The sequence below is a fragment of the Clavispora lusitaniae genome (assembly GCF_014636115.1).
Source record: "Clavispora lusitaniae strain FDAARGOS_655 chromosome Unknown tig00000105_pilon, whole genome shotgun sequence".
Lineage (NCBI taxonomy): Eukaryota > Fungi > Ascomycota > Pichiomycetes > Serinales > Metschnikowiaceae > Clavispora > Clavispora lusitaniae.
The window spans coordinates 900,992-925,848 of record NW_027093978.1 but is presented as its reverse complement, the minus strand read 5'-3'; the positions used below and the strand labels follow the sequence as shown (position 1 = coordinate 925,848).

General features: G+C 44.1%; 17 protein-coding genes and 1 non-coding gene across 18 annotated transcripts; 12 read left to right on the top strand and 6 right to left on the bottom strand. All coding sequences in view use genetic code 12, as the record gives it.

Moving 5' to 3' along the window:
• Nucleotides 1–241: 241 nt before the first annotated feature.
• On the top strand, nt 242–1,861 carry FOB63_003444 (uncharacterized protein; the record flags this gene model as incomplete). Its single annotated transcript, XM_002615436.1, has 1 exon — nt 242–1,861. One exon carries the CDS (start codon nt 242–244, stop codon nt 1,859–1,861), a length of 1,620 nt encoding a protein of 539 aa, XP_002615482.1.
• A 597-nt stretch (nt 1,862–2,458) lies between these two features.
• FOB63_003443 (uncharacterized protein) lies at nt 2,459–3,247 on the top strand (the record flags this gene model as incomplete). Its single annotated transcript, XM_002615437.1, has 1 exon — nt 2,459–3,247. One exon carries the CDS (start codon nt 2,459–2,461, stop codon nt 3,245–3,247), a length of 789 nt encoding a protein of 262 aa, XP_002615483.1.
• A 437-nt stretch (nt 3,248–3,684) lies between these two features.
• Nucleotides 3,685–4,500, bottom strand: GLO2 (hydroxyacylglutathione hydrolase; the record flags this gene model as incomplete). Its single annotated transcript, XM_002615438.2, has 1 exon — nt 3,685–4,500. The coding sequence occupies one exon, from the start codon at nt 4,498–4,500 to the stop codon at nt 3,685–3,687; it is 816 nt and encodes a 271-aa protein (XP_002615484.2).
• A 1,135-nt stretch (nt 4,501–5,635) lies between these two features.
• On the top strand, nt 5,636–8,110 carry CWH41 (Cwh41p; the record flags this gene model as incomplete). Its single annotated transcript, XM_002615439.2, has 1 exon — nt 5,636–8,110. The coding sequence occupies one exon, from the start codon at nt 5,636–5,638 to the stop codon at nt 8,108–8,110; it is 2,475 nt and encodes an 824-aa protein (XP_002615485.2).
• Nucleotides 8,111–8,293: 183 nt separating this feature from the next.
• Nucleotides 8,294–9,391, top strand: FOB63_003440 (glucose-induced degradation complex subunit; the record flags this gene model as incomplete). Its single annotated transcript, XM_002615440.1, has 1 exon — nt 8,294–9,391. The coding sequence occupies one exon, from the start codon at nt 8,294–8,296 to the stop codon at nt 9,389–9,391; it is 1,098 nt and encodes a 365-aa protein (XP_002615486.1).
• Nucleotides 9,392–9,426: 35 nt separating this feature from the next.
• Nucleotides 9,427–10,104, bottom strand: FOB63_003439 (uncharacterized protein; the record flags this gene model as incomplete). Its single annotated transcript, XM_002615441.1, has 1 exon — nt 9,427–10,104. The coding sequence occupies one exon, from the start codon at nt 10,102–10,104 to the stop codon at nt 9,427–9,429; it is 678 nt and encodes a 225-aa protein (XP_002615487.1).
• Nucleotides 10,105–10,317: 213 nt separating this feature from the next.
• On the bottom strand, nt 10,318–10,743 carry FOB63_003438 (uncharacterized protein; the record flags this gene model as incomplete). The annotated part of the gene is made up of 1 exon (XM_002615442.2): nt 10,318–10,743. The coding sequence occupies one exon, from the start codon at nt 10,741–10,743 to the stop codon at nt 10,318–10,320; it is 426 nt and encodes a 141-aa protein (XP_002615488.2).
• Nucleotides 10,744–11,197: 454 nt separating this feature from the next.
• FOB63_003437 (uncharacterized protein) lies at nt 11,198–12,427 on the top strand (the record flags this gene model as incomplete). Its single annotated transcript, XM_002615443.2, has 1 exon — nt 11,198–12,427. The coding sequence occupies one exon, from the start codon at nt 11,198–11,200 to the stop codon at nt 12,425–12,427; it is 1,230 nt and encodes a 409-aa protein (XP_002615489.2).
• A 194-nt stretch (nt 12,428–12,621) lies between these two features.
• On the top strand, nt 12,622–13,245 carry FOB63_003436 (uncharacterized protein; the record flags this gene model as incomplete). Its single annotated transcript, XM_002615444.1, has 1 exon — nt 12,622–13,245. One exon carries the CDS (start codon nt 12,622–12,624, stop codon nt 13,243–13,245), a length of 624 nt encoding a protein of 207 aa, XP_002615490.1.
• Nucleotides 13,246–13,397: 152 nt separating this feature from the next.
• Nucleotides 13,398–13,468, top strand: FOB63_005608. The gene has a single exon. It is a non-coding gene; the product is annotated as a tRNA-Gly (tRNA).
• A 194-nt stretch (nt 13,469–13,662) lies between these two features.
• FOB63_003435 (ZIP zinc/iron transport family protein) lies at nt 13,663–14,643 on the top strand (the record flags this gene model as incomplete). Its single annotated transcript, XM_002615445.2, has 1 exon — nt 13,663–14,643. One exon carries the CDS (start codon nt 13,663–13,665, stop codon nt 14,641–14,643), a length of 981 nt encoding a protein of 326 aa, XP_002615491.2.
• A 407-nt stretch (nt 14,644–15,050) lies between these two features.
• Nucleotides 15,051–17,237, top strand: UBP13 (ubiquitin-specific protease; the record flags this gene model as incomplete). The annotated part of the gene is made up of 1 exon (XM_002615446.1): nt 15,051–17,237. The coding sequence occupies one exon, from the start codon at nt 15,051–15,053 to the stop codon at nt 17,235–17,237; it is 2,187 nt and encodes a 728-aa protein (XP_002615492.1).
• Nucleotides 17,238–17,564: 327 nt separating this feature from the next.
• Nucleotides 17,565–18,119, top strand: MXR1 (peptide-methionine-S-sulfoxide reductase; the record flags this gene model as incomplete). The annotated part of the gene is made up of 1 exon (XM_002615447.2): nt 17,565–18,119. One exon carries the CDS (start codon nt 17,565–17,567, stop codon nt 18,117–18,119), a length of 555 nt encoding a protein of 184 aa, XP_002615493.1.
• Nucleotides 18,120–18,817: 698 nt separating this feature from the next.
• Nucleotides 18,818–19,939, top strand: RFC5 (replication factor C subunit 5; the record flags this gene model as incomplete). Its single annotated transcript, XM_002615448.2, has 1 exon — nt 18,818–19,939. One exon carries the CDS (start codon nt 18,818–18,820, stop codon nt 19,937–19,939), a length of 1,122 nt encoding a protein of 373 aa, XP_002615494.2.
• Nucleotides 19,940–20,313: 374 nt separating this feature from the next.
• FOB63_003431 (uncharacterized protein) lies at nt 20,314–20,748 on the bottom strand (the record flags this gene model as incomplete). Its single annotated transcript, XM_002615449.1, has 1 exon — nt 20,314–20,748. One exon carries the CDS (start codon nt 20,746–20,748, stop codon nt 20,314–20,316), a length of 435 nt encoding a protein of 144 aa, XP_002615495.1.
• Nucleotides 20,749–21,317: 569 nt separating this feature from the next.
• On the top strand, nt 21,318–21,929 carry VPS24 (ESCRT-III subunit protein; the record flags this gene model as incomplete). Its single annotated transcript, XM_002615450.1, has 1 exon — nt 21,318–21,929. The coding sequence occupies one exon, from the start codon at nt 21,318–21,320 to the stop codon at nt 21,927–21,929; it is 612 nt and encodes a 203-aa protein (XP_002615496.1).
• Nucleotides 21,930–21,997: 68 nt separating this feature from the next.
• FOB63_003429 (uncharacterized protein) lies at nt 21,998–22,627 on the bottom strand (the record flags this gene model as incomplete). Its single annotated transcript, XM_002615451.1, has 1 exon — nt 21,998–22,627. One exon carries the CDS (start codon nt 22,625–22,627, stop codon nt 21,998–22,000), a length of 630 nt encoding a protein of 209 aa, XP_002615497.1.
• Nucleotides 22,628–23,319: 692 nt separating this feature from the next.
• On the bottom strand, nt 23,320–24,336 carry FOB63_003428 (uncharacterized protein; the record flags this gene model as incomplete). The annotated part of the gene is made up of 1 exon (XM_002615453.1): nt 23,320–24,336. One exon carries the CDS (start codon nt 24,334–24,336, stop codon nt 23,320–23,322), a length of 1,017 nt encoding a protein of 338 aa, XP_002615499.1.
• Nucleotides 24,337–24,857: the final 521 nt, after the last annotated feature.

Here is a 24,857-nt window from a genome sequence, read left to right as displayed (position 1 = left end):
GATATCGACAAAAAACATAGCGGCAACAAGCAGTTCTTGTCTTGAGATTTGCTGCTCCCACAAAGAATATTTCTCTGTCTCAATTACACAGCTTCTGGCTCAGATGACTCTCAGTCATGAGTCAGCGTGACACTACCAAAAGTCGCGCGAACTAGTCACTATGATCATGAATCATCGATTTGGCGCTTTTTGGCTTTACTTTCCCCACATATAATTCGTGGCACACATAGCACACCGACACATGAGTGAAGAGAAAAAAATCGGAGTGACTCATTCGATACGTGAGAAGCTAAATTTTCTCGACGAGCGGCTCTGGAAACGGTTTCTGGCCCGTCGCTTGGAACTAATAGACACTCTAGATTTGAGTTCGAGGAAAGCCAGTGAGCAAGAGGACGAAATCAAAAAAGTCGCCGAGATTCTCCGGCTCGAATTCAAATACGGGCCTGAGTACTTCCCAGACTTCGATAAGCTAGTGCGGGCAGCAGTACAGAGTGTTCGCCGGAACAGAAAAAGATCAACGAAAAACCGCAAGGGTAATGCAAAGAAGAGACGCCTATCACAAGAAGAGCTGAGCCGGGCAGAGCTGTCGCGTGACGGAAGCGTGGGCGAAGTGTCTGGGAGCGAACGAAATCACTTTTTGGCCGAAATTGCTCGGATCCAAGACGGCCATGATTCCGTATACGATATGAACTACCCTAGGACACGCATTTTCACGAAGCAAGACCAGACGCGGGCGGCCATTGACTCAATTATTCAGCCGGTGAAAGTTGAGTCGAGGACGCCACATTATGGCAGTGTTCTTCTTCCGCCTATAACCACCATGCCGTTGAGCCAACAACAAACGGAAAACGAAAAGGAGCTCCAGACAAACCGCATGTCCCTTCTCCTTATGATGAAGCGCCTGAAGCTGTGTTTGCAACTCACCAATGTTCCTAATAGTACCTTCGTGCATCTTGTGGGTCAGTCTGCTATAAAGTCCATCTCAGCCTTGGTTTTTGAAAGGCTGTTCTCCACCCTAAACCAGACTTCGGTCGATTACTTGCAAGAGAAAATGTCGCTGCTGGCATTTTTGGCCAACTTCTATCGGAGCCTAGAACCGGAATCGCCTGCTTGCCAAGCTTTGGACGATGATACGGCCACAACGACTTTTCTAAATTTGATTGGCTGTTGTATCAAAGATTTTGGCTTTGACAGAGTATTGTATCAACTCGGAGAAGCTTTCTACCGCAGCATTTTGCTTGAGTACCCGTTGGTGCTGAAGTCATCTCGTCCTTTTCTACGAACCGAAGTCGAGTCGGAGAATATTGGTGAATCACAACAACCGCCTAACTTTTCTGCTTCGCTCAGTAATTTGGCTAGTGTCGCTACAGAGCTTCGGACACATTCCACAAGTGAGAATATACCCGAGCTTCAGCGAGAGGAGAAGAAACACGTGGTTCTTCGATTCCTTTCGTCTACACTCGAGTTCACATACCCCATGAAGAATTCTGCTCCACCCCGGCTTGTTGAAATTATGGAAAATGCAAAACAAGCCTTCAAACTTAACGATAACCAGATATACAGTTTGCGCAACACAAAGACTGGTGCTTTGGTCAGTTCAGATTTCGACTTGGAAAAAATATTCGGTGGAGAGTCCAGTATAAGCTTGGAAATCTTCACGCAGCGGTTCCAAGCCATTCCGATTTACGAGCTCACTTCAGCAGTGACGTCCAACAAATATAATGACGACTCGCCGAAAATAATACTACCACCTCCTCTCAAGCATACGGCACCTCCCATCCTCTCTGCTTCCATGCAAAGAGCGCCGACAAATTACCGGGCCCGGGCACCCATCTTGCCCAAGTTCCAACCGCTTCTCTAATTGGGCACATCATCATGTGAGTGTGATCAGAATGCATCCGGCGAATAATAGGTTGATATATGTGTATGATATGCATGCTCTAATAGGAACAGCGAAAGCGTAGAAAGTAGAAAGTATTACAATGCGTGAAAAAATAGTTTGATTGAATCAGAATAGCGAACAAACTATTTCTCTTGTTAAGTGAATGATTTCACTGGAATGAATGAGTTTACTAAAGTGGATGAGTTTACTGGAGTATGTGAGCTTAAACATGAAGAGAAAAATACTCCGTTGAGTGGTTTCCTTGTCTGGAGGAAAAGGTTAGGCCGTCTGCAATTGACCAAACAATCATTGCTATCATTTGTTGGGAAAAGCAGGAATCTCCTAGGTGTATTAATATTCAAGCTTGAATATTTGCTTCGCTTGCTTCCATGCCCCATAAAAGACTTTGATTAGACGATATCGAAAATCCCTACATTCTTTCAAGAAATTGAAAGAATTTAATAAACGCAAGTTATCTAACCAACTTGCGAACCAAAAAGCAAAGTGTGGACCAGTCACAATTTACCACTCATCAATTCTCGTAGTGCGTAAAACTTCGTACACAATCTTTACCAGATGTACGGATGCTCAATTCGGTACACCAGAGCCAACTACTACCATATCATACCAAAGAGTACCATCTCAATGAGCTTAAATGAGCCGGCTCAGGACGGATCAGAACCTGTTTTCGATGAGAGTTCGGGCCCAGAGCGCGGAGTTGTGCCCTTTCGCAAGTCTCTTCTGGTACCTCGGCCGCTTTTCGTTCCGCCGCTAAACTTTTCGCTAGTCGAAGACGGGATATATCGAAGCGGGTTCCCGATGCCAATCAACTATCCCTTCTTGGACCAGCTCAACTTGAAAACGATCATCTACTTAGGAGACATTGGGTACGAGAAGAAGAAGAAGAAGGACGACAAGAAGGATAAGAAGGACGATAAAAAGGATAAGAAGGATAAGAAAGATAAGAAGAAAGAACACAGCACACACGAGATCTTCGAGAACTACAAGGCTTGGGTAGCAACTACAGACATCCAGTTCCACCATTTGGTGATGCATTCGTCTCAGGAGCCGTTTATACTGAATACGCATGAAGAGACGCAGAAAGCGCTAATTACGGCTCTCCAACTCATGCTAAACCGACAAAACTTTCCCATGCTTATACATTCGAACAAGGGGAAGCACCGAATCGGCATTTTGGTGGGGCTAGTTCGCAAAATGCTTCAGGGTTGGTGTATGAGTGGGATTTTCGAGGAGTATGAGAAGTTTGCAATGGGGAAGTCAGAATTCGATCTTGAGTTTATTGAGTTGTGGCAACCTGAGCTCACTTATGACGTGAACTGGCTTCCGGAATTTGTGAGAGTGTAGCATTAGATGGGTATGTCAGTAATCAAGTAAGATTAATGTACGAACGGAATAGATCAGAGAGATTATGAAGTCCGCGTGAAAACTCATATTCCTTTCGAAACTGATTGGCTTTGAAATGTATTAAAGATTATTAGACGATGGACCTATGAGGTATGTATGGACAATTCTTTGTCAACATCAAAAAAGAAGCAGGAGAAAAACATCACGAAATAGGAAAACATACTGAAGTCATTGGTACTCTCAAGTTCTAATTCGTTATGTTTTACTTGCTCGATCACGTTAAACCAATAGTAAACGTCGATTTTAGTGATCGTATTCACACGTTGAATTCCATGAAGTTACTGTACCACAAAAGACCCATATGATAAAAGTATATTAAATCAGCCGCATACATCCAGTTGTTTGCTACTGCAACGTGTGATGGCATGTCTAAAGAATTATCCTTTATTCTTCATCTCACGCAATTTTGCCATCACTTCTACAGGATCAGACTTCCCGGTCGCCTTTAAGACTTGTGGGTCCAGCAAACGCATGAACGGGTTGAATTCCAACTCGTCGCCGATTGTGAATTTGCCAGTCGTGAACTCGTTTTCGCTGGCATATTTCTCCAAGCGGTCAAGGGCAGAATTCTGTAAGACTTTCTTGCTGAAGCGCACGTTGGACCGCGTGTATTCATGGCCCGAGTAGACCACCGTTTCGTGGGGCAAAGCTGCCAAGACCTTGTTAAGCGACGCATTCATCTGTTCGGGCCAACCTTCAAAGAAACGGCCGCAACCGGAGGTGAAAAGCGTATCGCCGGTGAAAACAGCCTTTTCGCCCGTATTGGCGTCGTGGGCATAGTAGCATATGGAGTCCTGAGTGTGGCACGGCGTGTGAAGGGCAGTGACGCTGATGTTGTCGCCCAAATCGATCACTTCCTCGTGTAAAGGCGTATAGGTGACTAGCTCGGAGCCAGTGCCTGCTATGATGGGCAAATCCGGGTATTTCTTGTGGAAAAAGCCGTTTCCGCCCGCATGGTCCCAGTGGTGATGTGTGTTGACGATAGCCTTGAGCTCAAAGCTCTCTTGGGCCGAGGCCAAGTATTTCTGGACATCCTCCGGGAATGCCGGGTCAATGAGCCAGGCGTGGCGCGAAGGCTCGTCAATGAGAAGATATGCGTAGTTGTTTGAGTCGCCCCAGCTCAGGGGAATGGCCGAAATGTGCATTTTTCGTGTTCTTGCGGTGGCGGGCCGAAACAATATTCTCAGCAACATATGGAGTAGATAGTGGTGTGTACAGGAGTCTAGTGTGGAGCAGTTAGAGAAGACAATATGGAGAAAATAAGAAGGGCGATAAATGATAGCGTGGTTGGATGGTGTTTTCCCGTCGTGGTTTCCGTTGTTGGTATTGCTTATTTCCTTTCTTGTTGTCTCTTTTCTGTTCATCTCTTTTGCTCTTAGATTGCTCTTTTGGCGTAAAACTGCAATGTTGTGCAGGGTAAGAGAGATCAACAAAATGAAGCAAGGGACCACATGGAATTTTCATGTATTTTAATAGTCAAGCGAAGAAAAATAACAGTCAAACGGGAACAAACAAACCAAACTTGAAAGAACCTCATAACTGATGCATGTACCATCATATTAGTTACAAGATTTATTACCAATTGATACAAGACATGGATTTGTAACATGAAGTTATGCCATATCGAATACTGTCATCACTATTGCAGTGCTACTTTAGATCTTTGAAAAAGTTACTGTCACTGACAAGAAATGAGTGAGTATTCACACATTTCGTATAGGTTCAAACTGTCTAATAATATATTCGTAGTGCTACAGAAGCTAGTTCACTTCTGTTTGATGTCTGAGAATACAGGCTTGTTGGATGCAAATACGCTTATTTACGGAGCCACAGCAGTAATGGTATGATCAAACCATTCATGAACAGAACTAGTCCTGCTTCAATAATCCATCCGATTATTCTTCCTGCCTCGCAATATTCTAACGTCCCCAGCAATAAAATCAAATCATTATGCATTGCTAATAATTGTACCGTTCCGAGTTTTAAGGCTCAAGGAGGTATTGTCCTAAAAGAAAAGGTCTCTTTCTCTTAGCTGCAACAAGTGAATTTGGCCCACCTCTTTTTGTTTCAAAATATACCACTATGGTCGAGCCAACTTACTAAGGTAATTAAACTTCAAATCCACATACTAATATAGTCACGTTGAACACACAGTCATCTACAATACTGGCAGCAATATCAAGTCTCTCAGCAAAAATATGAAGACCGTGATTTTGTTTAGGTCCATTCTGTCAGTTCACAGGTGTTCGAATTCAGTCGCGTACTATCAGTCGCACGTAATCGCACTAACATTCAGGCGTGAACTAGAATCCACAGACAATTCTACCAATGCGTCCGTTTCTCCTATGGCTTTCGCTCTTCCTATCTGCACTAGGTCAGCAATTCTTTGATTTGGATGAACCTGTGCCCTTTGATCAGCTTTCGCCGGATGCCCAGTACCACAGCTTGGCGCAAGATTCTCTCTTGTGGGGCCCATACCGAAGCGGCAATTACTTGGGCATCAGACCTCGGATCCCCCATTCGCTCATGCTGGGGCTTCTCTGGTTCCCAGCGGAAAGTCTGAATGCCTTTTCTTCCGGCAAACATTTTTATGAACAACTGCACAACGTGGGAAAAGCAAATTGGGTCCAGTTTGATCCTCGGCTAGGAGGCCGACAGATTATATCCGACAACGACTGCCACCTTGACATTACAATTGATTTTGTCAAGAGCGACAACGGCAGAAATTGGGGCGTGAAAGTTCACGCCAAGCCTCACAAAGGCCACGAGTCCGTCAAGACATCCTTCGTGTGGTACTCTGGGTTAGAAGGAGAAAGCGATTCAGAAGAGGCTCATGGATTTTTGAAGCTTGATACCGCCATGGACTCTACGGGCTATGACGGAGAAGTCACCTTGGCTGGTCTTTCGAAAGATTTCGGCCTCTTCACTCTTCTGGTGAATGACGCAAAGACAGGAGCAAAAAATAAACACCCACGGGTCAAGAAACTCTTTTTGCCCGCGTTGGACCCTAGAAGAACCCACCACACCAGCCTTCGGGTCCCCGACGACAACGTGTGGCGTGCTGGCGATATTTTCTTCACGCTCTTGCAGGAGAGTATCCAAAACCTAGTTGATGAATTCGGTGACGATATTAAAGAAGTGCCACCTCTGCAGGGCCTTGTCGTACGCAATTTGCAAAACTACGAAGGAAACTTGCACTTTGTGCAGAAGATTTACCAAGGCGAATGTGAGTTTGATGTTATCTACAACGAAGCACGTTCACCTCCCACTGAAAAAATCACTTTTGAGAACCTCCAATCTCGTATTAGCAGAGCACTTGATGCGTTTGACACTAAATTTGCGCAAAAGTACCCATTAAGCAAAGTCTCCGCACCAGAGAAGGAATTTGGAAAGGAGTTGCTTTCCGGTCTCTTGGGTGGTCTTTCTTATCATTATGGTGACCAGCTTGTAGACCGGGAAACTGTAGTCGATACAGATGATCTCCCCGTCAATGTCAATGGTGAAACACACCTTCCAAAATTAAACGGAAAACCCGAGGGACCTTACGAGCTTTTCACCTTGGTGCCATCGAGACCATTTTTCCCAAGAGGTTTCTACTGGGATGAGGGCTTCCACTTACTCCCATTACTTGAGTATGACTCGGATTTAGTGTTGGAAATATTCAAGTCATGGGTTGATTTGATCGATGACGAAGGCTGGGTCGCCAGAGAACAGATTTTGGGCCCGGAGGCTCGTGCAAGAGTGCCAGACGATTTTGTTGTACAGAGTCCGGGAATTGTAAATCCTCCAACATTGATGCTCGCCTTTACGTATCTACTTGAAAGGGCAAAGCTCTCCGACTTTGAAAACTTGGACAAACCAATCAACTTTGACGCAGATAGTATCACACAGAGTAATCTTGGACAAGTTGTTGTGCACAATCCTCAATTGCTCAAAAATTATACTAGATCAATCTACCCAAAACTCAAACTCCACTACGAGAGATTCCGCATCTCGCAACAAGGCCTGGTGGAAGAGTTTAACAGAGGAGATAATACGGAAGCGTACAGATGGCGTGGAAGAACAACTTCTCATTGTCTTGCTTCGGGATTGGACGATTATCCTCGAACTCTTCCTATGGATACAGCAGAATTGAATGTCGATCTTTTATGTTGGATAGGAGTCATGACAAGATCAATGAAACAGATTGCTGAAATTTTGAACATCGAGGAGGACGCACGTTCATATGCCACAATCGAGGAAAAAATCTTTGAAAATGTGGAAAAGCTTCATTGGTCTCCAGATGACGAATGCTATTGCGATATTTCGGTTGACGAAGATGATGAAAATGTGTTTGCATGCGTTAAGGGATACATTTCGATTTTCCCCTTCATCACCAGATTCATCAAAGAGGACGATGTTGAGAAATTGGATAGCATCGTGTCACTCATTGCGGATCCTGATGAGTTGTGGGGAGACTACGGCATTCGGTCGGTATCTAGATCAAGTTCTTTCTATGGTACTGCAGAAAATTATTGGAGATCACCAGTCTGGATCAACATCAACTATTTGATTCTCGATAATTTGAAACATTATTACGATGTTTCCGGAGCATACATGTCCCCTTCACTTAAGCAAAAATTCAACGCCACCTACACTGACTTGAGAAGCAACTTGATTACGAATGTCAAGAGAGAATGGGAAAAAACAGGGTTTGTGTGGGAAAATTACAATGATATGACTGGCGAGGCCAAAGGAGCAAAAAACTTCCTCGGATGGTCTTCCCTTGTACTTCTCATGATGGAAATGCCCTCTACTTTGTAAGTAGTGAAGAAATTTATAGAAAAAGAAAATTAGACTATACAAAAACATGAATGCACATAAATGATACTCGCATTCTTTATCTACTCCGCAAAACCTAACTATTCCCTTTTGCTTATTTGACCTTTTTGCCATAGCACTGCCTACCTTCATAGCCAGAAACAAGATCCAATTGCTTTTGTCTTAATGAGCTCAAAATTGAATGATACTCTTCTAAAGCACACAAATGCTTCTGGATCACTTTACTCTATCCCTAAAGATAAAATCAATCGCTTGATTTTGAACTATTTTATCCAGGAGGGCTTCGAAGAAGCAGCACAGAGTTTTTCAAAGGAAGCCGTAATTGGCAGAAATGGGGAAACGGAAAATGGGAGCATCATCGGATCTTCATCTTTTGGTTCCATCAAGAGTTCTGAAGATTTGCATTACGCCGTGAAGCAGTTTACAACCGATAAGAAAACAGAACAACACATTTCTCCTGACAACAAAGCCCTTAAAGGAATCAGATCTATTGAAAAGAGGAAAGAGATTAAGTATCTCATTTTGAAAGGGGATATCACAGCAGCTATTGACGCAATATGCACAAATTTCCCCTCCGTGTTAGACTCCAACAATCTTTTGTATTTCAAGTTGCTCAGATTGAACTTGATCGAAATGATACGAGACCACAAGTTAAGCTCTCGAAATGCTGCTGCTGAGAACGAAAAGAAATTTTTGGATGATGTTCTTTCTTTTGTCCGAGAAAACTTAGTCAGCAGAGTGATGCATTCATACGAGCTTTTGAAAGAGCTAGAGATCACAATGAGTTTGCTTTGTTTCAACTTTGATCCCCAGAAACCAGTGAACGAAATGGATAATCTTCCGGACGAGTTGAGGAAACTTTTCGACTTGAATCTTCGGAGCGAGTGTTACCGAGCTGTTAATAAAGCGATTTTGGACTTGGAAGATCTTTCACCAGAGCCTTCTCATTATAGAGGAGTCTCTTTTGAAGGATTGAGTCCAGAAGCTCTTTCCAAATTGCCTGCAGCCGAACCTTTAGAGGAGAACGTAGATAAAGGCGAGTTGATGGAGAATTGCAGAACATTGTTTACGCAAGCGTCTAAAGCAACACACAAAGATGAATCCTCATTGCTGGAAGAGCAGCAGGCTGCCTCAGAAGCACTTATTTCGCAGCTTGAAAGAATTGCCATACTATGGATTGCTACGGAAAACAAAATGATGGAGAAGAAACTTGTGAAGCACAAGAAATACGAAGGGTTGATGTCGGACAGGACACGGTTGTAGGTATATAAAAAAGGTCTTTTTCATATCGCTTATTTTTAGTAGAGAATGACGGCGTCAATTACATTCCCCGTTTCGATGTGGATTTTGCTTAGGTACGTTTTATCGTACTCCAGCCCCACTTCTTGCAATTTGTTATTCGTGAGAAACACGCCATCTTTGGTGAAAGATGAGCCTTTCGCTTTGCGGAACTTCTCATAAAGCGTAGATTCATGGAAGAGCTCCAAGATACGTTCTCGCAAATGCTCAATGGTGGAGCCTAGCTCAGGATCTGGATTGTGTTCGAAATCTTCTGGACCGAACTCAAAGTGGTACTTCACAAACTTGGGAAGCTCAAACGTCTCCCGTTCCACGTTCGTGTGTCTCTTGCCAAGAACTTTGTCCAACACACTTCTCTCTAAAGAGTAGTACCTTTTCACATCTTGTAACTTGTCCCGCTTGGCCACGTTCAAGCGGACATAGACATGCGCACAATGGACTGGCACCTCCGGGAAGATATCTTTGGCGTGATACTCCCAGAGATTCAAGTATATTCCCGACCAGTAGATGGTCTCGTAGGAAAGTAGAAGCACAAACATCACAAAAAGCGTTTCGGAGATCACACGCGACACGGGATTATGGACCAAGTCGTAGGTGAACCAGTTTCTGGACATGAAATGCATGAACCGGGCATCAAGATATTGGGCGTATGCCACTATGGGCGACACGAGACTCATGAGAAGAAGTGTTTCCGATTCGGCGCGACCAACATCAACACTGGTAGTACCGATAAAGACCAATATGTAAAATGCAAGAGACGTACAGAATGGCTGAAACACACGACCATACAGCCTACAAAAATGCAAGATGACAGACGCAATGGCTTAAGGCACCCTACATTATCGATATATGTCTCTATTACTTGTATTTAAGCGAATGACTGCAAGCACCTAGAACGTCACGTACAATGGTCCGTCACAGACTACGCGGCAACTGTCAATGTTCTGGGCCCGCTGCATGATCTGCTCCTTCTCCTCCAAGCCCATCACATGCGGATACAGCTTACCTCCCTCCAGCCCAGCTGGAGCCACTTTGGGCGACGTCGTATCATCTTCCGTGATGCTGGCATGCAGATAGTCGGCGGGGATAGAAAAGTTGGGCCCGGCACTGCCGTTGGTCAAAAATGTGGACACGTCGATGAGATTGTCGTTCAAGTCGTTGACGATGGTGTTGAGTTCGCTTTGGCGCTGCTGCTGTTTTGCTAGCTCTTTCTGCAAATCTTCGTCGGAATATTGGGTATTGTTCCCGAGAAGCGACGTTCTTTCATGAGCATCGCCATCATTTGGAGGCAATAAGCACGATAGACAGGCGCCCATTGATAAGAAAGAAGTATAAGTACTGATTGTGAGGTGGTGGGTCACGTGAAGCACTGATGATGTAGGTCGGTGGGATGAATTCAGAGGGTAGGTAATGGGATTAATAGAAGACGGAGAAAGAATAAGTACTAGCTTCTTTCTGGCGTCCTTATTGTGGTTTTCTGTTTTTTTTTTTTTTTTTTTCTTTTTTTTGTTTTGGTTCTTTTTGCCTTTTCTTACCGTTCTCGTACTTTTTGTTCGGTAGCGGTTCTCGTCTACTTTAGGCTGCGATCCGGCCATACCTTAATTGAGAGCATATAACTCTAAAATGAAGTAGCTGAGGGCTTCAAAGACTTACAAAATGAAGGCAAAGACTTCAAATTGCATATGCAACCTCGGCTTGTGGTAAGGCTTCGCGTCTTGGATTATAGTGGTTATGGCCTTCTTATTCGTAGCAAAATCAATCCTAAACGGCATGGACATTTTTTTCTCTCTTCCAGAGGAGCTTCGAGTCTTGGTTTTGAATTTCCTTGAAGTCCAGGACCTCGATCGTCTTTTTTTGCTCCGCTCGTTAGTTAATGGGAAACCAGATCAGTACATAATCGTTAGACACCAGGCGTTGGCGGCCCGGTATGCCCAGCAGCATTTGGTAATGAGCAATTTGGCACAGTTCGCGCTGTTTTCCCTAGCAGAACTAGATTACTTGATCCAGCACAAAATCCGCATATCCTCCCGCTCTGTTACATTTGTCATCCACGCCACAGACCATTCGATGTCGGAAAAATACATGAATGAATTATGGAAGGGCTATCTTGATGAGTTGAAAGGAATATCAGACAATTTCAATGTGCGGCTCTTATTAGCGGAGAAGATGCCTCTTGCTACTTCAGCTCTAGAAAGGTTGTTTCTGCCCTTGTGCCAATGTCTGTTGCGAGTTAATTGGTTCACCATCAAGTATAGTATGGGGACAGAAATTCACCCATCTCAAGAGCAAAACATAATACATCAGGCAAGGACTACGAATCACTCACATACATCATTAGCCATGGATAACTTGAAACTTCATTTGTTTGACTCGGGGAACTTGCTTGGACACATTTTCGACCCCAACGGGTGCTTCCACTGCTCGAGTCTCAGAACTCTAGACCTCTCATTCAACAACATCACGGACGACAATCTTCGCCAGATCCAGTTTCCTGCCAGCCTAGAAGAGCTCAACCTTCTGAACAATATGATTTGTGTGTTGAGCAGTTCTACGTTTCGCTTTTCCCGCTTGAAAAGACTTAAAAGCATCAACTTATCCAACAATGATATCATGCGCATCGAGCTTCGAGAATCGTCAGACGTTGGGCCTTTCCACTTACGCAAACTCGACTTATCGGGGAATCTTTTAGCCCAATATGACCAGCTATTTCGAGGAAAGTTTTTCTGTAACGTTGAAGATCTAAACCTCGCACACAATCTTCTAGAAGAATTGACCCCATTTGTCTCTCCCATCAAGAAATTGAACTTGTGCGGCAATTATTTCCGCTTTCCGTCAGACGTCTTGGCTGATATCATTCCGAAAAGTCTTGAGCTGTTACAAATCTCCCTACCATTTGTATCAGGGGCCACGTCGCATGACACAGCCCGGATGTTTTTAGAATCGGCACAATTGCCCCACTTGAAGGAGTTGAACTTTTGCATCTGCGAGAACTCCCGGTAAAAGACAAAAAGAGCTTAGATTTCCATATTACTATTTATGGTGCTTTAGCAAAATCCCCAAATTATAGACCTATAAATATTTACAAGTGTTCACACTATGCCTGAAGTATAAATCGTCTTGCTTTTTCGCACCCAAACCACACACTCCTTATCTAATTCTAGCTTCTTCTTACTCTTTTTTTCCTTCATCCCGCCATGAGCAAATCTTTGGCTGTGTTGGCATTTGAGTCATTGTGCTCCAAATTGAAATCATCTTCTCGTGCCCGACTCGCTGATATTAGCCAATCTTTGGGCGAGTCGCAAACATACCCCTCGAAAGCTCCACTATTCATCACCTGGAACAAAAATAACACACTAAGAGGATGTATCGGCACGTTTCTGTCTGTGGAAATCGAATCCGGAGTTGCCGAGTATGCGCTTATAAGCGCTTTTGAAGACTCTAGGTTCCCACCCATTAAGGAATCGGAGTTGGACAAACTAAGCGTGAGTGTGACTCTTTTGGCCAATTTCGAGCCCATTGACGATTGTCAAGACTGGGAAATTGGTGTGCACGGCTTGAAGGTACAGATCCAGGCCAATGGCCGCTTTTACCTGGGCACTTTTTTGCCCAGTGTGGCGGAAGAGCAAGAGTGGAACAAAACGGAGACTTTATGGTACTTGCTTCGCAAGGCTGGATACAATGGGGTCTCCGAGAAGGAAACAACTCAATTTTACTCGCAACTCATGTCCAGTGGGAAAATCAACTTGACTCGCTACGAAGGTTTGAAATGCGGTATGGATTACAAGGAATATGTCACATTAAAGTCTAAGATTGTATAGGAGAAGACCTTCCTAAACAGAATTGAATTAAGTACTAGTACGTGTATCATGTACAGCAAAGTTTAGGCTTCCAGTATGCCTAGAAGAAAAAAGTGAACACAGCATATACTATTGCTCAACATAACTTACCGCCAAGAAAAATATGCAAGAAAGCGCAAGTGGTTTAGTGGTAAAATCCAACGTTGCCATCGTTGGGCCCCCGGTTCGATTCCGGGCTTGCGCAGATTCTTTTTTTTCTTCTCGCGAATACTATGCGTAACTACTCGTATTTTTCTACTCTGCATGGAATCTAGTAACCACTACTGTGCCAAGAAATGCACACACAGTATGAGCATGATACTTCTCCTTTAAGCCGACATCAGCAACTACTCATCAGACGATCCACTTTTTTGTTTCTTCTTTTCTTTCTCTTCAATCATGTCTTCGTGCAATAGTGGATACAATGGCCAATATATGGGCGCAAGAATTGCATCCGTTTTTGTATTATTGGCACTTTCGGCCTTGGGCTCGTTTTTCCCTCTTGTGGCTTCCAAATGTGAATGCCTTTGTATACCGAAGAAGGTTTTCTTTGTTTCCAAGTATTTTGGAAGTGGGGTTATTATAGCCACAGCCTTTATTCATCTCCTAGGTGAAGCCCAGGCTAATTTTGCAAGTCCATGTTTGGACAGCTCTTGGGACGACTATCCATGGTCATCTGCTTTTGCTTTGATGGGTGCTTTCGTCATGTTTACCATCGAATTGTTCGTGCAAAAGGGAATGCAACATAGACACCAGATGGAACGTGAGCAAACAGATGAAGAACAGCAAGTGGCCAAGGCCGGTGTGGTTGGCACGAAGGAAGAAGAAATAGAGGAACAAGAAGTGGAAAGTACTTCGAGCGAAGAAGACTTTCTCGAGAAGCAAAGCAAGTTCAATAAATTGCTCAATTTATTCTTGCTTGAATTTGGCATAGTGTTCCATTCGGTGTTCGTGGGTCTTTCTTTGGCAATTGCAGGACGGGAGTTCCCGACTCTTTTTATTGCCATCAGTTTTCACCAGTTTTTCGAAGGGCTTGGCATCGGCTCTCGTTTTGCTTCTACGGTATGGCCCGAGAAATTACGTTCTTTACCATGGATATTTGCATTGGTGTTTAGTTTGACTACACCTATTGGAATAGCGGCAGGTTTGGGCGTCCGTACAATTTACCTGTCTGATAGTACGCTGCTGTTGCTTGTAGTGGGTATTTTCGACTCCTTCTGTGCTGGTTTGATCATGTACAATTGTGCAGTTGAGCTTATGGCTCGAGACTTCTTAGAGGATGAAGAATTCCAAAACTGCCGTTTCAGAAAAATCGTCGTGGGCTATTTATGTTTGGTAGCCGGAACCATAGCCATGGCTGTCATTGGACGGTGGGCATAAAAGTATTACGTATTTATAAAAGTTCAGAAAGCGTTTCCGATAGTGCGGGCATAATCAGGACTATGTTAGATCGATGAGATAACACACGATAGTGGACCACAACAGAAATATAAACACAAATATAAATTATTAATGGTTCTCCACCTTGAACCTAGCCCTAGTGTTTTTTTTTTCTGCCGTTGGTGGAACTGCTTATCGTATATAGGTAAAGGAGATTATGCATCACGTGCCGTCTGAATGCGGAGTACAATGGCGCACAACTGTATGTCGCTTTCTCGATATCTCAAATAGTGTTATCGGGTGCACATACAAAAGATATAGTGCTTCCATAATCTCGGCAGGAGTTTGTGTTAAAACCATACAATTAGGACAGTCCCATTTCATTACCCATTCTTTTATTCACGACAATGACTGTGGAGAAACCGGGCCAGCTTCCGTACGGAGACGGGTCTTTCAAGATTTTCGGCATGGAAAACTACGGCAACACATGCTACTGCAACTCCATACTACAGTGTCTTTTTTACACATCCAAGTTTCGGACTGAGCTTTTGAAGTACAATTATACCCCACACGAGCGCAGGCGTACAATCAGTGGTGCCTCTCCACACGGTTTCACTACCAAATACGAACAATTGAAAAGCAAGCGGATAAAGCAGCAGTCTAAACTGTCTGATGGCGTGCAACTGAATGGCAGTTCTGCGGCTGCAGGCAAGAGTTCTATGCGCAGCTCAATCTTCGGCAAGTTTTCCAACTTGGGGAATCTGAACGGAAACGAAGACATCCTGCTGTCGAAGCATCTGGCGTATATTGAAAACGCAGCCACGTGTCACGGCTTGGCAATAGACCAGAAACTCATAGTGCAGAGAAACCCAGACTTGCACTGTCTCCAGATATTGGTGACGCGGCCAAATGCTATGGACGAGGCTGAAAACAGAAACGACAACTCCAACTCTTCTGCGGCCCTTTTAGACTCCAACAACAGCAGCCAGAGGCAACTCAGCGGAGAAGAGGCTGTCGGTTCTGTCACAGCTCAGTCTGCCTTTGTCATCGTCGGCATTCCTCAACCAGAACCTAATGTGAATCCGCCCATCAATCCATTTTCTCCCCATCCGTCTGCCGAGCAACGGAAACGCTCGGCGTTGATTAACGGGCCCATCTTGAACTTGGATTATCCGCTTTCTGACGAAGGTAAGAAGAACGAAACATGTCTTTTATATGCGTTAAAGGATTTGTTTGAGGCGATGGTGGAAAATGAATCGCAGATTGGCGTGGTTTCTCCAGCATACTTCGTTCGCAAGCTAAAGGACAAGAACTATTTGTTCCGCCAAGTCAACATGCACCAGGATGCTCACGAATTTTGCAATTACTTGATCAACGAAACCATAGAAAGTGTCGTTCACGAAAAAGGCGAGGCAAACAACTGGTGCACCAACATATTTCAAGGAATAATCACCAATGAAACAAAATGCTTATCGTGCGAGTCAATAACGTCCAAAGACGAAACCTTTTTGGACCTCTCAATTGATATTCCTCCTGGAGAAAGTGCCTACTCGCTAACATATTCGCTTAACAATTTTTCAAAGCTGGAGACGTTGAACCACCAAAACAAATTCTACTGCAACACATGCCTGTCGTTACAAGAGGCGGTGAAAACAATCAAATTAAAGAAGACGCCAGAAATCTTAGTGATCAACTTTAAGCGGTTCAAGTATGATGATAAACTTGACCGAATGGTGAAACTTTTTGACTCTATACTGTACCCGTTGAAACTTCGACTTTTCAACACTACGAGCGCGGGCAAACAAACAGACAACGCAAAGCCAGAGGATTTTAGCTTGTATGGTTTGTATGCTCTCGTGGTACATATTGGGGGCGGGCCTATGCATGGACATTATGTGGCTTTGTGCAAATGTAAAGCTGGGCTCTGGTTTTTGTTTGATGACGAAACTGTTGAATTAGTGGACGAATCCTATGTGCTTCGTTTTTTTGGAAACGGACCGGGCCTTGCCAGTGCTTACATTTTATTCTACGAAAAACTTGATACATCATTAGATGATGGAAGCGGTCTAGATTTTGGTATCGACTTGAATGGCATTTACAATGGTGATGACTATACCATGGCTCTACAGCAAATGAGTCCGTCGTGTGAGAATGGGAAGCATGTGGAAAAGAAGCGGGACAATGCTCCTAGTGACTATGAAGAATTCACATATCCTGAGCCATACGCTCCAGTTTCTGATGCAACTAGTGTGGGACGGAAACTGTCGATATTCAAAAAATCATTCATGTTCGAATCGAAAGAAAATGGAGACACAGTGACAAAATCTGTATCACGTACTTCTTCCAACAAAGATTATGCTCCTGATGCGCCTGCTCAAAACGGGAATGGGAAAACCATGAACATTTTTGAGAAGAAGACATGGGTGAATGGCCTCAAGAGGAAAGAGCTGAAGGCAGAAATTCCACAACAAGATCGCAAAGTCTCCCAGGGAAGTATAAAGACGTTGGGGAGCATGAAATCCGAAGCCAGTGGCGAGGTTAAAGAAAAAAGAAGAGGAAGTATTTTCGGATTCAAAAGAAAGAGCAAGAGCTGAGATAGCCAGTAAAGTGCCCCCGAGGAAGGCTAGAGGAGGAATATGGTATATGTTTGAATGGACCAATGATAGCAGACTTGAATGTGGCTCTATGATATAATTTCGGAAATATAAGTTGCTACGACCGCCAAAATTTTTTCTTGAGTAGTATGTGGTTTCTTGGTGGAGTACATAGGTTGAACTGCATGTACTCACGTCATAGCAAAATAGTGCGGCACGTATAGTCACGTGCACAACGGCGATTATGGCAAAAGGTATAAAGTTGTGGAGATTTAGTCAGCGGTAAAATTAGCGAATTTTCTTTTTCTTTCGTCAGCTTTTTTCGCCATGAGTGTTGTTTCTCCCACAATTAAAACGACGCCAACGTCAAGGCTTATCACAGTTGCTGCCGGATGTTTTTGGGGTGTTGAGCGGGTCTTTTTGAAGTATTTTGCAAATAAAGGTTTGGTCGACGCCAAAGTGGGCTATGCCAACGGATTGAAAGACATTGGCGCTGTGGATTACAAGAAAGTTTGCACGGGATCGACCAACTTTGTTGAGGCGTTGCAAGTTTCATATGAACCTTCGCAAGTATCCTTGAGCGAGATCCTTGATATCTTTTTCCGGATCCACGATCCCACAACTTTCAATCTGCAAGGTCCAGATGTGGGCACACAGTACAGAAGCGCCATTTTGGTTCACAATAAGGAGGATTTGGCCGAGGCACAAAAGTCCAAAGAGTATTTCCAAAAAGAATGGTACCCAAACGATAAAATTGCCACCACTATTGAGCCCCTCGAAGTCTGGTACGATGCAGAGGATTACCACCAAAAGTATTTGGACAGAAACCCTGGCGGTTACGAGTGTCCAACACACTTTTTGAGAACTAAGCCGAAGGTGTAGAATGTTGATTCGACCAAGACAAAAAAGCCATATAGAGGACGATTTAATAGCAAGTGACGCAGCCAGTTGATATAAAAATGTGTACATTTCACATTTCGTATTGTTTCCGCTTCTCTAATACCACAAAAGGCCATCGATGCACATAATTAGCTCCAATAAAGATGAAGCAATCTATTTCTTTAGCTGAAGTAAGATTTACACGTGAAAGCCGACTATTGGTGTTAGCACCTTGCAAGCTTTTCCAGATCATTTCTAACACTATCCTTCACGAGTTACTAAATGACTGGCTGAAATGCAATTTATACAAGGATGATTAACCCAAGGCTATGGCGTAGTAATGTAACTCTAAAGAATTAGTTCTTCATTATTTTTAAGTAAATATTGAAGAGTCAATATAAATCTCAAGTAGCAAGTAACTTCCATAAATTAAGAAGAACACAAAGAGTATGTTTGGTTGCCCGTATTTGATATCCAGCAAGTTCCAAACCTCAACGTATTACGAATTAATAAAGAGAAACGACATCATGTAGGAGCGAAGTTTTAGATAACGTCCAAATTGTTGGAACTTGTCTTTCCCTTTAAAAAATGCTACTTAATTTCTACAGCAGTCAGCTGCATACTTACAGTTGCAAATTAAGGATGGTGAACTATTTTACAAGATGGGTGATAAAGCTTGTACTGTATCAATACCATACGCGATGTCAAAAAACGCACGCGTTCAACTTTTCATTTCTCCAATGTCTCTCTGGGTCGACAAATACAGGCCAAAAAAGCTTGAGAATCTCTCGTATCATGATTCCATAACAAAGTCTCTTCAGTCTTTGGCCTCGTCGGGCGATTTTCCCCATTTGCTTGTGTATGGACCAAGTGGAGCAGGCAAAAAGACCAGAATCTATACCACGCTAAATGAGTTGTTCGGCGCCCAAGTGGAGAAAATGAAGATTGACGTGAAAACCTTCACAACGTCGTCAAACAGAAAACTCGAGTTCAATGTGTTGAGTTCTCCACACCACTTAGAAATTACCCCATCGGATATGGGCAATAACGACCGCGTGGTGATTCAAGATTTGTTGAAGGACGTTGCTTCGACAGAACAAGTGGATTTTGCTAGCCAGGGCCGCCCGAAACACAGATTCAAAATCGTGTTGATCAACGAGGCCGATTCTTTGACCAGGGATGCACAGGCAGCCTTGAGAAGAACGATGGAAAAATACTCGGCCAACATCCGGCTCATCATGGTGTGCAACACAATTGCCAACATAATAGCACCAATCAAGTCGCGTACTTTGCTTGTCAGAATCCCAGCCCCTTCAAAAGGCGAGATTGCGCTGATTTTGCTGGGTGTGGCCGAAAAGGAAGCCGTCAAATTTAATCCTCCAAACGACGACCAGGCAAGACAAGTGTACCTTGAAACCGTGGCCGAGGCCAGTGACCGGAACTTGCGCCGGGCTCTCTTGAGTTTTGAAACACTCTGCATGCAAAATGAAACCATCCAATTGAAAAACTTGGAGGCTGCTGCCATCACTTTGGATTGGGAGTTGATTATCCAGAACATCACCAAGTCCATTCTTTCTGAGCCGAAAGTGGCGACGTTGGCTAAATTACGTTTGACATTCTACGAGCTCTTGTCTCATTGCATTCCTGCCCGGCTCATTTTGAAAATGACCGCTTTACAATTGATGGAAAGACTCGATCCGGCAAAGGGAACCAAGGTACTAGAAATTGCGGCTACATTCGACGAACGATTAAGCTTGGGACAAAAATCCATTTTCCATTTGGAGGGGTTTGCGGCTAAAGCAATGGTGGTGGTGCTGTCGTAAGTCAGAGACGAAATCATAATGAAGAATCACAATTGAAGAAAGAAAGTAGTAATTTGTAGAATTGGAAACCGGTTCGGAAGAATTTGCTGATTGAGTATTGCAAGTTGATAAAGTTTCATGGTACAAATCCAGCAATGTCCCTCCTGACTTGTCGTTACAAGAATTTCCTATTGACAAGGCTGAAATATTGCATATGCTAATCCTTCGATTGGACCGTAACATTTTCTCATCTCTTCTTGATATTCATTAATCAAGCATTATATGCTAGATAATTTTTTTTTTTTCTTCACGTAATTCATACACGTATTTCGTACAATTCACTGTATAGATCATAAATAATCAAACATTATACAACGAGAACACTAAAAACTCTTCTACAATTGCACCTTGTGGTCGCCGACCTTGGACGCAATGTCCTTTGGTGTTTCAGATTCTTCGTAAGAAGGAAGTCCGTCAGATGGGCCTTCTGTTTGAGACACAGTCTCGGCTGGAGCAGCTTTGGCTGGAGCAGCAGCTTCTGCTTGAACTGGGGCGTTCTGGTTTTCTTCGTCTCCAAGGCGGAAGTAACCGTCTGTCTTGGAGCTTGGGAATGCAAAACAAATAAAGTAGATCGAGTACAAGATGCCCGCAAAGTACATCAAAAACGTAAGCAAGAAACTGATGAAGAATTCTTTGGTTCTGATGGTGTGTTTGGGGCTAGTCAAGAGGAAAATGGGCAAAGGTGGCAACAAAAGTGCCATAAGCACCAAAAGATATTTTTGCGTTGTGCTGGGCAAAGGTGTTTCGGCAAAGCTGGATGAAATCTTCATGGAAAAAGGTGGGGGTGAAAGATTACAATTAGGGGATGTGTGAGGGTATAAATAATGTCGCAGCCAGAGGCGCAGATGTCACATCACGTGTATGACACCAGATGCCACACGATACTTTGATGAATGTTCGTTCTAATAGATTATGTATCCATCAAAAGCAGCTATAACTGTAAGGGAGCTGATACAAATGGGATATTCTAGGATTGTGTGCTACTGACTCCTGCTTGTACTTTTCTGTATCCGGCCCATCGTTTCTTTCAACTACTTTTCTACTTCTCTGTCCTTTGATTCCATTTTCCAATATTCGTGTTTCTTGTAGGATTTTCTTGCTTTTCCCATTTTGTGCTTTTCCCATTTTCTGCTTTTCCCATTTTCTTGCCTCTTTTCCCTACATCTGTAATCCCAACTGTTATCTAAACCCGTGCACCACAGCCCGGTTATCATCTTGCGAACATACACCAATCCCCACCAACTATGGACTACATCAAAAAAGCCATATGGGGCCCCGACCCCAAGGAGCAAGTATGTTCACAAGCCTGCTTACTCATTTATTACTGTACTAACTTCAGATGCGCAAGATAAACCAGCTTCTTCGCAAAAATAAGCGGGAGCTCGAACGCTCGCTCAATCAGCTCCAACCGCTCAAGAAGAAAACAGAAGGGTTGGTCAAAAAAGCAGCGAAAAGCGGCGACTACAAGAGCGCCAAGATCTATGCCCGCGAGCTCGTCAACATCAATAAGCAGCAGAAAAAACTCCACCTTTCGAAAACTCGCCTTGAGTCTATAACCATGTCGGTGAATGAACAATGGCAGATGAAGAAATTGACCCAGTCCATTCTGGTGTCCACAGGCGTAATGAAGGATGTGAATCTGTTGACCAACTTGGGCATGATGACTGGAACGTTCCAGGAGTTGTCGAAGGAATTAATGAAGGCTGGTATAATCAACGAGATGATGGATGATATGGTGGATCTCGACCCAATTGACGACGACTTGGAGACTGAGTCGCAGGAGGAAGTGAACAAAATCATCGAAACTCTTACGCAAGAGAAATTCGACAAGATCGACCATGAAGTTCCTGTCATTAGTGAGCCCGAGGAGAAAATCACTTCGCCAATTGAAGAGGACGACACTGCTATGCTTGACGATATGAGACACAGACTTAAAGCCCTTCAGGAGTAAGCAATGGACTCTACCAGAGGGTAGGTTTTGTGATCCTCTTGCATTGACCTAAACAGCTATACATGGCACTAACCCAAAACAGCATACAAAGCCAAACTACTTACGGCAAACCATACGGCGACAGAAATCCTGGCAGCAGGAGACTCTTCCACAGGAGCAATTTTGGGAGGCGAAATGGAAGTGGAAGCGGCTGGCGCTGTTTCACTAGATGTTTCGCTCTTTGTAGCTGTGCTTTTAGTAGTACGGGTTGTTTCGGGCTTTTCCGACAGCGAAATCGTTGTCGTCGCAGTTTTAATTGCCGAATAGTCACCAGCGACCTCGGGTATTGTGGCGTTGCTGCCATTCATTGAAAGAAAACGTATTCTTTCGAGGCGCCCGACATCGTCGTCATCGTCATCAGAATCATCGTCGCTATCGTCTTCGTCAGAATCAGAGTCTTCGTCAGAATCGGAGTCGCTATCGCCATCACGATTGAATCGAATAAGACGACCAATACCGGCTTTTCTAACGGTTTTACCTGTGAGATTGAGCCGGCGCTCGTCTGCCAAGGTTCCATTACCAAGGGTCATACCTTTTTGAGGCACCACAGAATTTTTGGGTGCTGAAGGTGGAGCAATTGTGTTATCTTTTGTGTCTGCAAGTACTTCCGCTTTTGCGGCAACACAGAGAACCAAGAGGGCCCACTTACTTGCAATCATCGAGAAAGATTACGGAAAAGTGCAAAGATATGGATTGCAAAAGTGCAAGAGAAAGTGCAAGAAAGAGTGCAAATGCAGATGTGAGAAGTGCAAATGTAAATGCAAAGACAAGAGTGCAAAGGGCACAAGATGCGACATGCGAAATGCGCAGAACCATATAACTATAATTCTATAGAACTTCATCTAGGTTAGAAGGAAGAGTAAACGGCTTAAGGTGTAGAAATTTTGAACACTGTCTCTTTAAAAAAGAAGAGAAACGTAGATGAGAGAAATTGCTCCACCTCCACCCTAGTTCAATATCTAGACAGTGTTTCCTCTGATCCGTTTACAGAAGATGTAGGCTATTGATGCTTAATATTCATCCACGATTGACTATATGTTATCCATATTCGTAGTAGAAGGTGAACAAAATGAACATTCACCTACCCAAAGATACTTTCTTTCAGTAAACGGGACGTTGAACAAAAAAAATATCAAAATCAGAAGTCTTTCGAATTTATCCGTGGTAAGAGTGTTAAAGGAAATAAAGCAGAGCACAAGATATAAACAATCGAACACTTTATGGGTAATGCTAAGTCTTTTTCATTTTTCTACGGACCCACTTTGAAGGGAAAACTCTCTGTTGCCAAATCATGCCAAAAATTAACCCTTCTACAATAAACAAACACTGCTTGTACATTTGGCTAAAAACACTATGCCGAAATCATTCCAAAGAGTGCAGCCGCAGCTACGGCCCAAGACACCGACCAGCGTCTGGATCCGGCCGACGTGGTGCCGTTACAGTTGCTCCAGTTGCCGTATGGGCCACGCAAGTCAACAATGGGCGTGTTGGACGAAACCAGCTCTGGCTGTTCGGCAGAAGACCCAGATCCGTGAGGTTCAGTAAAAGACTCTTCCGATGCAGCGGGAACATCCTCCAAAGACAGTTCCGCAGGGACGTCTTCTTCGGTTCCAACAGGGACAGCGGATTCCTCAGAAGTAGGAACCTCGGTAGGCTCAGCGGCTTCGGGTGTCAGAGTGCTGATAGTCTCGGTGAAGTTGCTGTATCTTTGGGCTTGTGCCTGGAGCTCAAGGCTGCCGACCTTTGGTGTCGCTTCGTCCACTGCAGCGCGGGCACCCTTCCCATCCTTTGTGGTTCCAAAAATCCGGTAAAACCAGTCGTAGTCGTCGAGGTCGTCGTCTGACAAGTCGCCGTCAGCATCTGCATCGTCGTCCACATCGTCTTCTGCAGCGTCGGCATCGGACAACTCGGCGTCGGAGTCTGCATTGTCGTCGGAGTCGGAGTCGTCGGAATCTGCGTCGGAATCAACTCCATCCTCCATACCAAAAAGCACATCCAAAATCAGTCTCATTGACAGGTACGTCTGGCGCTGCTGGGCAAGATCCTCGGGCGAATCAGCCTGGGCAGACACTTCTCCAGCAGAAAACTCGTCGCCCTTGATTTTGCGAGATAACCGGTGCACAGGCGGCACGGCTCCCAACTTGGCAACGAGACGGGCAAATGGTGCCTGTGCTGCGCCCAACTTATCCACCATCGTGTCCTTTGGGTGCAAAACCTGCTGGACTCTCGAAAGGAACTCATCCAACTCCACAAGATCTTCCTGGCTGAGTTTGCGCAAGTCAGACAAGGGCAAGTCTGCGTTTTTCACAGAAGCGTCTGCGGCAAACGCAACAGAAACAAAGCAAAGCAAGAGGCTGCGAGGCAACATCGGAGAATCTTGTCTTTTTTTTTTTCTTTCCTAGTTGCTAGATGTGTTTGTGAAAGAAGCGCACTATTTGTACGCGAGAGAAAAGCCGTCGGCGACCGAGCACCGACCAAGAAAAGACCAAGACAAAAAAATGAGACAAGAAAAGAAAAGGCGACTCAGTCCAGACAGCAAAGGTGCCCCAGACAGAAAACCTCAAGAGAAAAAAAACAGTCGCAAGATAAATTGAAGACAAGCCGGAGACAAGAGTGTGGGCCACTGCAGTAGTTAATAGCATTGTAATTGACAGTAATACCAGTGGATACTACTACTAGCAGTCCATATCGCAATGGTAGCAAACAGTTGTCATATAATATGCTAGCCAGCACCTCATGGAAGACTGGAAACATGAGTAATTCTGCCAGATCATTACGCAAATCCTTCTGCTTGGCATACTTCCTAGCAATTCTTGGGCATTAAGCCTTTCAGTATCAATTGGCTAGCGTCGTAACCGAGTCCGTCTCTATTCCGTCTTGTCTCCGGCG